The 12357-nt window shown below is 42.7% G+C and overlaps 1 protein-coding gene across 1 annotated transcript in view; it reads right to left on the reverse strand.

Annotated features, from left to right (window-relative positions):
- The window catches only part of PTTG1IP (PTTG1 interacting protein), a 262047-nt gene that overhangs the window by 106310 nt on the left and 143380 nt on the right, over nucleotides 1-12357 (reverse strand). The window contains exons 4-5 of the mRNA XM_078680549.1: nucleotides 869-974; nucleotides 670-735 (exon numbers count right to left, since the gene is read on the reverse strand). Of these exons, the coding sequence (XP_078536675.1) occupies nucleotides 670-735; nucleotides 869-974 (172 nt within the window). The remainder of the gene's footprint in view (nucleotides 1-669; nucleotides 736-868; nucleotides 975-12357) is intronic.

The raw sequence follows: 12357 nt of genomic DNA on the forward strand, positions 1-12357 counted from the left end.
ATGGCACTTACTAGATTTTCCTGGCCTGATCTTGTTTCAACATCTTTTGGCGGGATGAGTCTGTTTATGAGGTCCCTATTAAACATGGTTGCTGCCGGGTACTAAAGTCAAAGCCTTTATTTCCACAAGGGTTTAGACAAAAACCTCAATCCACCGAGTTTGGATGGGGGTGACAATTGACTTTTACTATGTCGTGGTGTCAACCATCACGATCTAGAGAAAGTCACAATTTTGCAGAATGCACACCAAGTTGCTAATTTTGTCCAACAACTTTTCGTTAAACCATATGCACTTAAAATGGAATGTTCTATATTAAGATTCCGGATCACATGAAAAAAATGACTACATTACCTGTCACAGGCCAATAAAAGAAAACTAGAATCTCCAGTTGTCTTGTTTGGTTTCCATTCATCAGTCCTGGTTCTGCTAAGATCATTCAAAGCCATACAAACCTGGTCACTCATACAGGCAACGTCACCTGCATTAGATAGGCATTAGATAGTCAGGAAAAATCGAACACCTGACCACAGAGGCTTGAACTAACAAGGAGTAGCAATTGTAATACTGTAAATTTGTGTACCTGCACCATATGTACGAGACCATACCTTTTTAATCATTGGAACTATTGTCACCCAACTAACTCAAATACTAAAAGTGTACTTTATTCACCTCTCTTCCTGTCTAATTCTTCGCTCTTCTTTCTCCCTGAGAGTCTTCTCATCCTCTTTATCTGGCCTGAAAGAAAAAAATAATGACCAAAGCTCAAAACAGAATATTCCACGATATGCATGTTTCTCTGGTAATTTAACATTCTGTGTTCACCATTGTATAAATTATTGAAAACTTTGGGAGCTTAATAGATGCTTACTTTTTGCTCTTCTTTTTCCTGCAGCAGCAATAGCAACAGGTGATCAAGCCAATGATGATTATACCTCCCACCACTGACATAGCAATGATCAAGGCCTCAAAGTTCACTAAAAATAGAACAAAGATTACAATTAGCATGTTAATACAAGTGCAGTAAAGTAAACCATCAAATCTATCTCGATTTTATTGAAAGATACAAATGAAAAGACATGTGAAAAGGTTTCTCAAAGGCAGAAAACAGGAATAGAGTATTTAAGTGCAGGTTGATACAGGGCATTTTATAACTGATATGGCTTCAAAATTCATATAAATGCTAATAATTAACTAGTAAAATAGTAGTGTAACCAGGCTTCAACAGTATAGCTGAAAGAGCGAGACATTAACAGAGGGGACATAAAGTGTATGTTATACAACAAGTGATTGATGCATTGGTATCGACATCTCGCTGCCCATAGTCCCAACCCGTTTGATCATCATATAGAAAGACACTAATCGGAGGGTGACAGCAATGCAAGCCATTATGGCTGAGGAACAGCAAGTCTCCAAATAAAAAATTTGCAACTGAGTTGGTGATGCCTTATGGCATTAGTGGATATATTAAACAAGTAGGGTTGCTACAGTGGTTAATCTTTAGACTGTATGGAAGGGTATCTTTATCTCTCTGGAAAGCTAATTAAGGTGCATATCTATGATGGATGGCAAGTTCCAGAATGGAATCACAGATAGTTGTCAAAATTCATTGATGGCTAGCTTGGAGGAGCAGATACATGAGGTGCATTTCTGTTGTTTATAGTCTTAATACAATTAAATATTCAGTGATCACAAATAGTTAAAACTGTGAAGTTCACCTTCCATCCCAGAAGCTTGTGGGCCAGTAGGAAGGGAAGAGGCTTGGTTGATATTTGCTTTTGCAGTATATGGTTCTGATAAATATTTATTAGGAGGTAAGAGCAACTAAAAATGATTTTCCATGTAAACTATTTAAAGTTGCTCGTTGCCATATAGTGAACCTGTGGCTTAATCAATATGGTTTAAAGTGTTGTATTTACAGTGACCAAGGAATTCCGTCTAAGGGTTAAATAAGTCTAACATAAAAAGGCCACCGAAATGGCACTTTACAACATGATTAGATAAATGTTATGTCAATGGGTGGGGCCACGATGGCACAGAGGAAAGAGGACAGTAATCTATGCTGTCTGCCAGACCAGACAAGCAAATGTGTAGTCAAACACTGCTAAATCGAGGTGTTAACAAAGGTTTCTATTAGAGTTACTGGACGGAGGGGTCTGGGGAAGGGGGGGGGGGGGTGGAGTTCCTTGACTCAGAAAACACATGGGGGAATGAGAAATAATGTTTATATCTGATGATTCCTACTAAAGATGTGTTGTCGCATGACGTTCGAATACCCTGTATTGTATACATAAAACAAATATGTTAAAAAAAAACACTGCATGCTGGGAGAAACACAGAAAATCCCAATAGCCAAGCATTTAACAGCCGCCAACCAGGCAGGGACCCATCAAGGCAAGTTGGCGGAATAACAGAAGGGGTAGAAGACATGTTCCAGTCATTTCAAGCAGCTCAGACGGGTGCCCAATAGCTGCCAGTGGCCTTGCAAATAACTGGCACAGGGATGGAACCGAATTAATTGAAGGAAGATACAGCATAAGATGCCTAATGGATCAGGCAGCGCATTGCGACCAGTGCATAAATAGAAGATATAGCCCTCTGGAGGAAACGAGTTGAGGCACACACACAGAGCTAAGACAGGGACCAAAAGCAGTACAGACTAGGGACCCTGAAGCTGAGAGAAAGTTGTGCCGACACACCCAGAAGCGATGTAAGTAACGCAGTAGGTGAGGCAGTGATTCAGGAGGGTGCAACATCTGTCAAGCTACAAGGAGTGGCCCTCAAGCCTGGAAAAGAAGGGCCGAGAGGGCCACAATCTCTTAATTAGAAGACTAGCGGGCAGCATTGGGTATGCATGACAAGGAGGTTACATATAGGTCACAGGATGTTTAATAGAAAGCTCTAATACATATTTGCATGTAATCACTACGCTAGTGAGTAGATCACAATAAATAGCTACAAAGACAGACGATGGCACAACTATCAATAAGACACAGAATAAAGAAACATGGGAGAGGTCCTAATAATATAAGTGACCGAAAGAACAGAACGACGAAATAAATTCATAAACATTCTGCTATCATCAAATGGAACAAAAAAGCTGCAAGGGACTGCCTCCAAGTTAAGCAAAGTACTAAACAACTACAAAGGCGTTTCACCGGAAAAGCAAGGCACCTCACAAAATCTATAAACCATCACACAGGCGGACTGAAAGACCAGGGAATGGCCAGTGCAAGAAATAAGCTGGATCAGTCTGTAAAAGACTTAGTTAGCAGACCAAAGCAAACACAAGGAGATGATGGACGGAGCGCTGAAACTTTTCAGACACTCACCCACAGACACAGATCTGGATTGAATCCATCATCGTTCTTTAGTTTGAACCCAGTTATATGCAAATCAGTCATGATCCTGTTGCTCAAGGAAACTCCGAACTGCCAAGCCAGGTCTTCCTTGGACCGGAAACAAGCATACTGGGATCGGTTTCAGGGTAACACCCCTCATCAACCAGGCTAGCTTGAATCCAGTAGCAAAGTGAGCAAGGGACCCACGTCTGGGCATACCCTGCCAACTTTGGGCAGACAAAGCAAACACAAGAAGATGATGGACGGAGTACTGAAACCTTTTCAGACACAGACACACAGACACAGATCTTGGTTGAATCCATTGTTACTTAGCAGACCTACTCCATCCAAAATGGGGCTGAAGAATAAAAAGCAAGGGGTCCCACACAAAGGAAAAACAAAGAGACCCACAAACTGAGACGATTGGCAACCCAACACATAAAAGGTGATCAATACATTATGAAGCAATTCCTAGGAGACATCTTCAAGGACTAAGGGGTGAATTCAGGCCCTGCATGAGGACCTAAAATTAAAAGTGAGAAAAGATAAAAATGACCTGAGTAAGCAGGTATATAAACTAGAACAACTGGTGATAACAGGGAAGTAGAAAAAAGAATTACTCACAGAAGAAACTACTATGAGCAGAACAAACTCATGCAAAAGAAACTTGAAGATATAGAAAACAGACCAGGGAGTAACAACCTGCGAATAATGGGAAACCCATATGACGCAGAGAAAAAGACACTGCAGGATTTGTGCTACAACTTCTGATAACAGAATGAAGTTGAGCCTATTAAACAGGATCGTAGTCACAGAACGGCCAACCTCCAGGCCAAAGAAAACTGACGCCAGGAAGAACATAAAAAAAATATTACTTTGAAGCCCATACATTTTTTAAATTCCAGGACTTGGCTACAAATATGCTCTTGACAAGGAAATAATTTATATTTTAACAAACTGGGAGAACACTAGGCCCCATATAAGTGGGTGTCATCTCTTCAAAAAATTTATTTTGAGTGGCAAAACTAGATATTACAAAGCAAATCTAGAACTAGAACAAAACAAATCCAGAGTACACCAACCGAAGACACACAACAAGAAGGGGGTCTCCTAGGCCGAACGAGGAGAGAATTACCACAGCAGAGACTGGAGAGATGGAAGAGTGTGAACTGGAGACATAGCGGCAAACCAAATGCACAAAGTGTGAGAGAAGAAAAGAACAACTGTGCACAACAGAGAATGGCAAGGGAAAGGATCTATACTCACCCCTCCCCCCCCAGTGTCTTGAAGAGGCCTGAATCACAGGAAGACACTACAGACGAGACTTACAATGAGACTTGTGTAAATTGCTGCATGTTCAGGAAGAACCCAGAGATAAGAGGCAGCTAATTTGGGTGGGAAAGCCCCACGAAAGTGAGTAGACTTTGGCTTACTTCACTATGCCCCGCAAGAGGTAGAATAGTTTTTAAGTACTCCAAAAGTTTTTTAGGCAAAGGCACCAAGAGATAAGATGCCATTGGCCAAACAATTAGTTATAAGTTCTGGGGGTGGGGAAAGGAATCAAAACAGCTACATCAGTGACGAGCAGAAACAGATTAGCCGATGCAGATGAAAATTTCACAGTCATCCTTCAGCAGCAGGGCAAACCGAAGGACGCTGGCCTACCAAAACAGATCCTAACAATCACAAATGTGTAGACATATAACACCTTCTACGTAAAGTGTCTCTGTGCATGAGTCAAGCGAACAGACATCATCCCGCCCTTGAAACATCTACGAGGCGACAATAAGCACATTTATTAGACAAAGATACATGACAGAAGGTGACTCTAGCACACCCATGGCAATATTATGCTTTTGCAAAGGGATACAAATCTTAATAGGGAAGCATGTGGGATTTACACTGAATAACATGAGCAAAGATAAAGATGGATGATGGCTACTTCTAAATGGAATCCTGAGGGATAGACATTTCAAGGGACACGAATTATGCCAGAAAGCATTCCACAGATAAATACAAAAATTGATTGGGGCCACCTCTGTCCGGCTTATAATAGGAGGGGACTGGGATTGAAAAAGGGAGGTATGGCTGTTCCAGGACCTGAAAAACCTACTCACCCACTCGCTATGGCGAGTCAGATTTTATCAGGTTGAGCTATATTTAGGACCCACTCACCTGTTCTAGTGAGTTGACAAAGAAATATGTGTTCTGTTCAGTCAGACATGAAGGAGCAATAAAGATGCCTTTAAATCTTGTTTTTATAATGTCACATCTGCTCTGACTGCAAAGTTCCAGGAGTGTGAAATGAAAGGCTGTAGGTTATCAGGTTTTCCTAACACATTTTAAAAGCTAATAGGTCAACCGTACCAACATTTCAAAATACATTTCAGTAGTTGATAAAAGCCAATTTTTTGTAACTTCAATGTTATGAAAAAAATATTCTAATAGGATGAAAAATAAAAACAGAACACTTTACTTGGTGATGTGTAAATGATAAATATAATTTCTGAACCCCAATTTTCACAAGTGTTATTAATACTCTATATAGTTTTATCAGTAAAGCTGCACCGTAGTGTGACATTTTACACCCATTTCTTGGAAATTTACTGCACTGTATGTAAATGACTGTGCTCTACCACATTATGCTTTAGTGATATATTTATTAAAAGTGGGTGTTTAAACATGAAGTGAGAAACAATGCTGACCCGATGGCAGTGCTATTATTAAACTGAGAAGCAAGTCAGGGTCATGTGTACCCAGTGCTTAATTTGTGTAAAAAATAAAAAAAATTGCCATAGCTCTCACAAGTAGGCCACTGCAACTTGCACCACACCTGCCCCTGCCATGCTGCTAATGATAGTAACAACACAACAACGAACCATCACACTCCTACAAGTGTGGCAATTCAGAGTATTTCAACCCTCCAAAGCTATAAGAGTGGCTTGGGTGGCAGATAATTGTAATTTTGAATGTGTACCGAGTAATAATTACCTGTTGTTTTGATCATTTTGAAATTAGTCAGACAGCGCCACGCAACGCTGTTGACGATTAAGTGCAGGTGCCGAGCAACGGAAACCACCGGCTCAAATTAAGCACTGTGTGTACTCCTTATGTGGGCTAGATTCTTATTAACATGGAGCAAACCTTTCGCTTATTTCATCAAACAAAGAGAGTATTGTTTTGTACAGCAGAAATTCCCAACTCACATATTTGAAGGTGCACTCATATGTGAGAATGAAGAAAAAGGCGTATTTAAAATAGAATATTTGTCAATGATCAAACAATTTGAGACCAGTTTACGTACGGGTTAAATACATTACAGTTAGGTCGAGTAGATTCAAGTTACTCGGCCAGGTCTAGTAACATTTTTATGATTCTTTGAAGCCTGTGTCCTCTCAGAAGAGGAGAACAGATGGCTTTTTTGTTGGTTTTTGCAGCACTAACCGTGGCCAATACGCTCACATGCGGTAAGGGAGGAAGGGAACCAGTAGCTGATGCAACCTCAGTGTATAGGGGAATGGTCGACATTTCATTACAGCAGCATTGAAGACATTATGGCTACAATATCCAAATGTCAAGCCTCCTTGTGAGCAAAATGGGATGAGGACTTTGTGGAGGAAATTATGGACTCTGAATGGCCCATGCCCTACAACATGTAGGTCAGATTTCAACAAATGCTTGCCTTGTACAATTTAACTATGTCTACAGTACATGCCTTGACACTGCAGCGTCTGCTAGTGTGTCTGCAGAGAATGTATCCAGATGCAATGCTTGTATGCCCTTGTTGCATCCTGGATGCTGCCTTTGGTCACATGGTCTAGTCATGAGGGGTTCTCATACACTGGATCTGAGATTATTAGATATGCTGTAGAATGGGCATGCAAATGTGATCTGGGTTCACCTAAAGTATGCTTGCTGTGCCTTTTCTCACAGCCTAAAGCCAGCAGAACAGCAATTTCATAGAACTAGCATTAATATTTTCTAAACGAAAAATAGCAGAGAGCAAGTGATCTCCAGTAGCCCCAGATCTTAGCATGTGGAAAATGGACTTGTATAAATTTGCCAGAGTTGAGATGTTAGAGTTAGACTCTGCCTCGATCAGTGGTGTTCCTGGAACTAGATTGGTGTCCAACTGGGAACCAATACTCAGGGCCGTTGACCCCAAGACAGATAAGCTACCAAAAATGAGGTACCTAATCTACATTAACGAATATAGATAACATTTTTAGGAAACATCAGTGTGTCGTATGGGGGACTGATTGAATGGGTCTCTAAGATTACAAAAGGGATTGTGTGTGTTAATTATCTCAATATTATTTTGCAAGAAATGGGTAGCTGGATGAAGAAGAGGGGTGGGAGCGGAGTTGAGGTGGATCATTTCAGGTGGACTACAGTTCTAGGTTTTGGTAATGATGCCCGATTAAACTGTTAAACACTAATTAGGCTTTGACTTTTTCAACAACACGAACACTGGACGTGAAGTCATTCTTAAAGGTAATTTCTAGACTAAGTGAATAGTACTGTGGAAATGCTACCATGGCATGTTATGTGTCTACAGTATTGACTACCAAAAATATAAAGAACATTATTTGTTTTTTATTAATTATTTACCTAATGCTCTTTCGCGTGGATACTCTGTCTAATTACAGATTTCTCACCTTTAGCATATTCCCAGGTGCCATACTGGATCCATAAGATTTTTTTTCAGCACAGCCTGTATACTGGTAAGATTGCACAGTGTGGCTCCACCCTGGAACTGATGGCTAAAGCTGTATTTAAGTGCCACACAAGTGCAAGAATGTCAGTTTCGTTCTCGATACGGTTCATGCCCTCGGATGCGGAACCCTCAAACCAATTATCAGTGCAAGTGTGACCTTATTTAGATGGAAAAGTGGTCATTCCACAGAACAGGGGAGGAGGAAGGGTGGTTAAGAATCGGTGGTTAGATACCGTATCCACCAGAAGGAGTGTTACTTAAGGTATACTTGTTTTTCTGATAGTGCTTTCCAACCTTTTTAGAACCACAACCCACTTTTTAAAGCTGCAGACTTTTGTGACCCACCTAGCTTTAATGGACATGAGGAGGATGAGTTTTTTTTTAATGTAATTAAAGCATTGCGTGGTAGCGCATGTCATTACAGGCAGCACATTTTGTATTGAAATAGGCACTAAATCAGCACAGACATACAGTTTTACGGCTAAAACTATATTGCACTAAAATGATAATGTGTGGAAATCGGGGTTCAGTGAATATTTATCATTATGTGTTGCCAAGTAAAGTGTCTTGATTTGTTTTGGTCCTATTAAAACCTTTGCTCCCATCACACATCAGAATTACAAACAAATGTGTTACTTTTTTGCGTTCCTAACTGAAGAGTGTATACAGTTTCTTTAGCGGACTACAAAGTTAAAGGAAATTTGTAAACAACAGTCCCCACATTAAAACAAATAAGCACCACTTTGTCAGAAGACATAACCTGATATTTGACTGTTGTCTTTTAAGTGCAGAAAATGTGACAAGATAAATACAGTATTTAAAGGCAGGCATATTTATTTATTGCTTGGACTTTCACAACCCATCAAAAATTGGCTCTTGGAAACACTGTTCTGATGGATACTTCTAACCGCAGATTCCTTACCTTTGGAATAGATACCAAATCAGTACCTCCTCAGGTGAGGTCTCTGTGGAATGCTTCAGAACAAAATGTCCTGCAGGACTAAATGGCTAAAATGCTGTTCATGTTGAACCTGGTTGTCAAGCTTCATGAATGTGTGCACTGATTCCCACATTACGGTCTGACAAATATCGAAGACCCTCTGTATGTCAATGCAGTGGCAACAGCCTTGGCCCTGGCGAAATGGGCCTTCAATACCTCTGGAGGCTGCATCTTTGGCAACTTCTAGCAGATGAACAATTATTACTTACCTGTAAACGGTGGTTCTCCAGTATTGGTGTCTTTCATAGATTCACATGCTTGAATATTCCCCGTCGTCTAAGTGGGAGCCCCACGGTAAATAAAATAGCAATAAAACCAATCATATTTGTATATAAAAACATAATTACATACATTCTAAAACCATAAATACTCATAAGTACCAAGGTTAGCATTAACACATAGGAATACATTAAAAGAAAAAAAACACTTTCATAGCATATCCATGTCATTATGCTAGTCCAAACTACAGCCAATCAGGCGCAAGCACCCCTCTAGAACCTTCTCCTCAGAGGCCCAGGCCCTCAGATTTTCGTAGCACAAGAGTGACAAAAGAGTCTAGGAGGAGAAGCGAGCCTCTGAGGGGAGGTGGTTGGGTCGCATGTGAATCTATGAAGGACACCAATACTGGAGAACCACCGTTTACAGGTAAGTAACAATTGTTCTTCTCCAGTATTGGGGTGTATTTCATAGATTCACATGGTTGAATAGAATAGTGAGCAGTAATAGCTGGCCGCAAGACAAAATAGCAGTGCATCAGCATAAATATGCAATGAAAATGATATAATGCTGCCAGATATATAATAGTAAAAACCATACAGGCGGAGGGAAAGAAAGAGGCTCACCTTATTTAAAAAGATTGTGAAGCACCGCTTGGCCCACTGCCGTATCAGCTTCATTGATCGTCTCAAGACAGTAGTGCTTTGTGAAAGTATGCCTGCTGGACCACGTTGCTGCTCGACATATTTGGTGAATCGGCACACCAGCAAACAGGGCCGTAGAGGATGACATCGCCCTGGTGGAATGAGCTCTCACTGTAGATTGAAGAGGCTTGCCGCCCTTCTGATGACAGAATGAGATTGCTGAGGAAATCCAACGTGCAATAGTTGGCTTGGTAACAGAACGCCCTTTGCGCATGCGCCCGTAAGCAACGAACAGTTGATCAGACCTACGAAAGGGCGCTGTCCTGTCGATGTAGAATTTAAGGCATCTCAACGTCTAATGAATGCAAACGTTGCTCCGCCGGAGATTGGGGATTAGCGAAGAAAGACTTTAAGAACACTGGTTCATTGAGGTGAAAATCAGTTGGCACCTTAGGCATGAATGGATGCGAAGCACAACACAGTCCGATTTGAATTGAAGGAAAAGAGGCTGAATGGTAAAGGCGTGGATATCACTCACGCGACGAGAGGAGGTCAAGGTGAGAAGAAGGGCAACCTTCCAGGTCAAAAATTTCAAATCCGCTTTGTGGATGGGCTCAAAAGGCGCCTTCATCAATTGCGCCAAAACAACATTGAGACGCCAGATAGGAGGAGGACGCAGAATGGGTGGAAACATCCTGAACAGCCCCTTGAAAAACTGCCGAATTACTCTGGAAGAGTAGAGAGAGGAAGACCCATCCTGCCGAAAACGAGATATTGCCGCTAGGAAGACCTTCAAAATGGAGTCGGAAAGTCCTGATTGAGCGAACTACAGAAAGAACGGCAGAAGCTGAGCAGGGGAAGAGTGCACGGGATGGATGTTGGCACATGCACACTAGTGACAGAACCTTTTCCACTTCAGCTTGTAAGTCTTTACAGTGGACGGAGCTCTTGCATTGGCAAGAACGTCTCTACATGCTGGCGAAATGTTCAAGTGGGCAAATTCAAGGTGCTCAGGTTCCAGGCCGATAATTTGAGAGAGAGAGGGTCCCGTTGGCAGATCTGATCCTTGGACATTGTGAGGAGATCCGCTCGAGGACAAAAGAGGATGGGTTCGCACTGTGAGAGAAGCAGCAGTTCCGAGAACCACGCTTGTCGAGGCCATCTGGGAGCGATCAGGAGAATGTGCCGCGGCTGTCTCCGCATTTTCCACAACACTCGAGGAACCCGCGGGATCGGCGGAAAAGCGTAGGTGAATAGATTGCACCAGTCCATCAAAAGGACATTCCCGCACGACCCTCGATGGGGAAGCCAGCTTGCATAATACGGGCATTTCCGGTTCACATGGCTCGCAAAAAGGTCCATGTTCGGGCGACCCCACCGCCGAAAGATGAAGTCCAGAGTCAGCTGATGCAACTCCCATTCGTGGGTCGAGGACGCAGACCTGCTGAGGGAATCCGCTAGGAATGTTGGAGATGCCTGGTAGGTGAACCGCTGTCAGGGTAATGTGGTGACGGAGTGCCCAGTCCTAGATGCTCTGTGCCAGCTGAGAGAAGAGCGGTAACTTGGTGCCGCCCTGTTTGTTTACATAGTGCATACTGGTGGTATTGTCGGTTTGAATGAGCACTGATTCTCCCTGAAGCAGAAGACGGAAAGACTTGAGCGCAAGGAAAATGGTTCCAGTCTGTTGATGAGCCAGGAACGTTGAGACAGGGTCCACTTGCCCTTTATGGATAACCCCTGAAGATGTGCGCCCCAACCTTCCAGGGAAGCATCCGTGGTAAGGACGAGCTCTGGAGCAATGGTTAGGAAAGAACTACCGGCAGCGATGTGGGACGGTTGAGCCCACCAGTGGAGAGCGGACCTCATCCGAGCAGTCACCAGGACCAAATCGTTGAAAGAGCCGGTAACCTGACACCACTGTTTGTCCAGTTCCTCCTGAATTGGGTGACTCTTGAGCCTGCAATTTGGGATCAGGGAGATGCAGGAGGACGCTATCCCGAGAAAAGATTTCAATACACGAAATGAAACGGACCCTTTGGAACGGAGGAGAGCCACTTGGCGTGGAATCCGCAGCTGACGTTCGTGAGACACGAAGGCCTTCGCCAGCGAAGTATCCAGAGTGGCGCCTAGAATGGTCCTGCAGGGAGCTGGATCGAACTGAGACTTCTTGGTGTTGATGGTCAGACCGAGGGAGTGATATAGAGTCCGACAGAATTGAGTGTCCAGTGACGCCTGATGACGAGATTGCGACTTGATGAGACAGTCGTCCAGGTAGGGAAAGATTTGAACGCCCTTCAAACCTAGATGTGCAACCAATGGGGACAGGACTTTTGTGAAGACGCGAGGGGCGGAGCGAAGGCCGAAAGGCAGAACCTTGAACTGAAAATCTCTGCGCTCCACCCAGAAGCGCAAGTACTTCCGATGTCTTGGAAGTATCGGCAC

The sequence above is a fragment of the Lissotriton helveticus genome, chromosome 3_1 (assembly GCF_964261635.1).
Source record: "Lissotriton helveticus chromosome 3_1, aLisHel1.1, whole genome shotgun sequence".
NCBI classification, from domain to species: domain Eukaryota; kingdom Metazoa; phylum Chordata; class Amphibia; order Caudata; family Salamandridae; genus Lissotriton; species Lissotriton helveticus.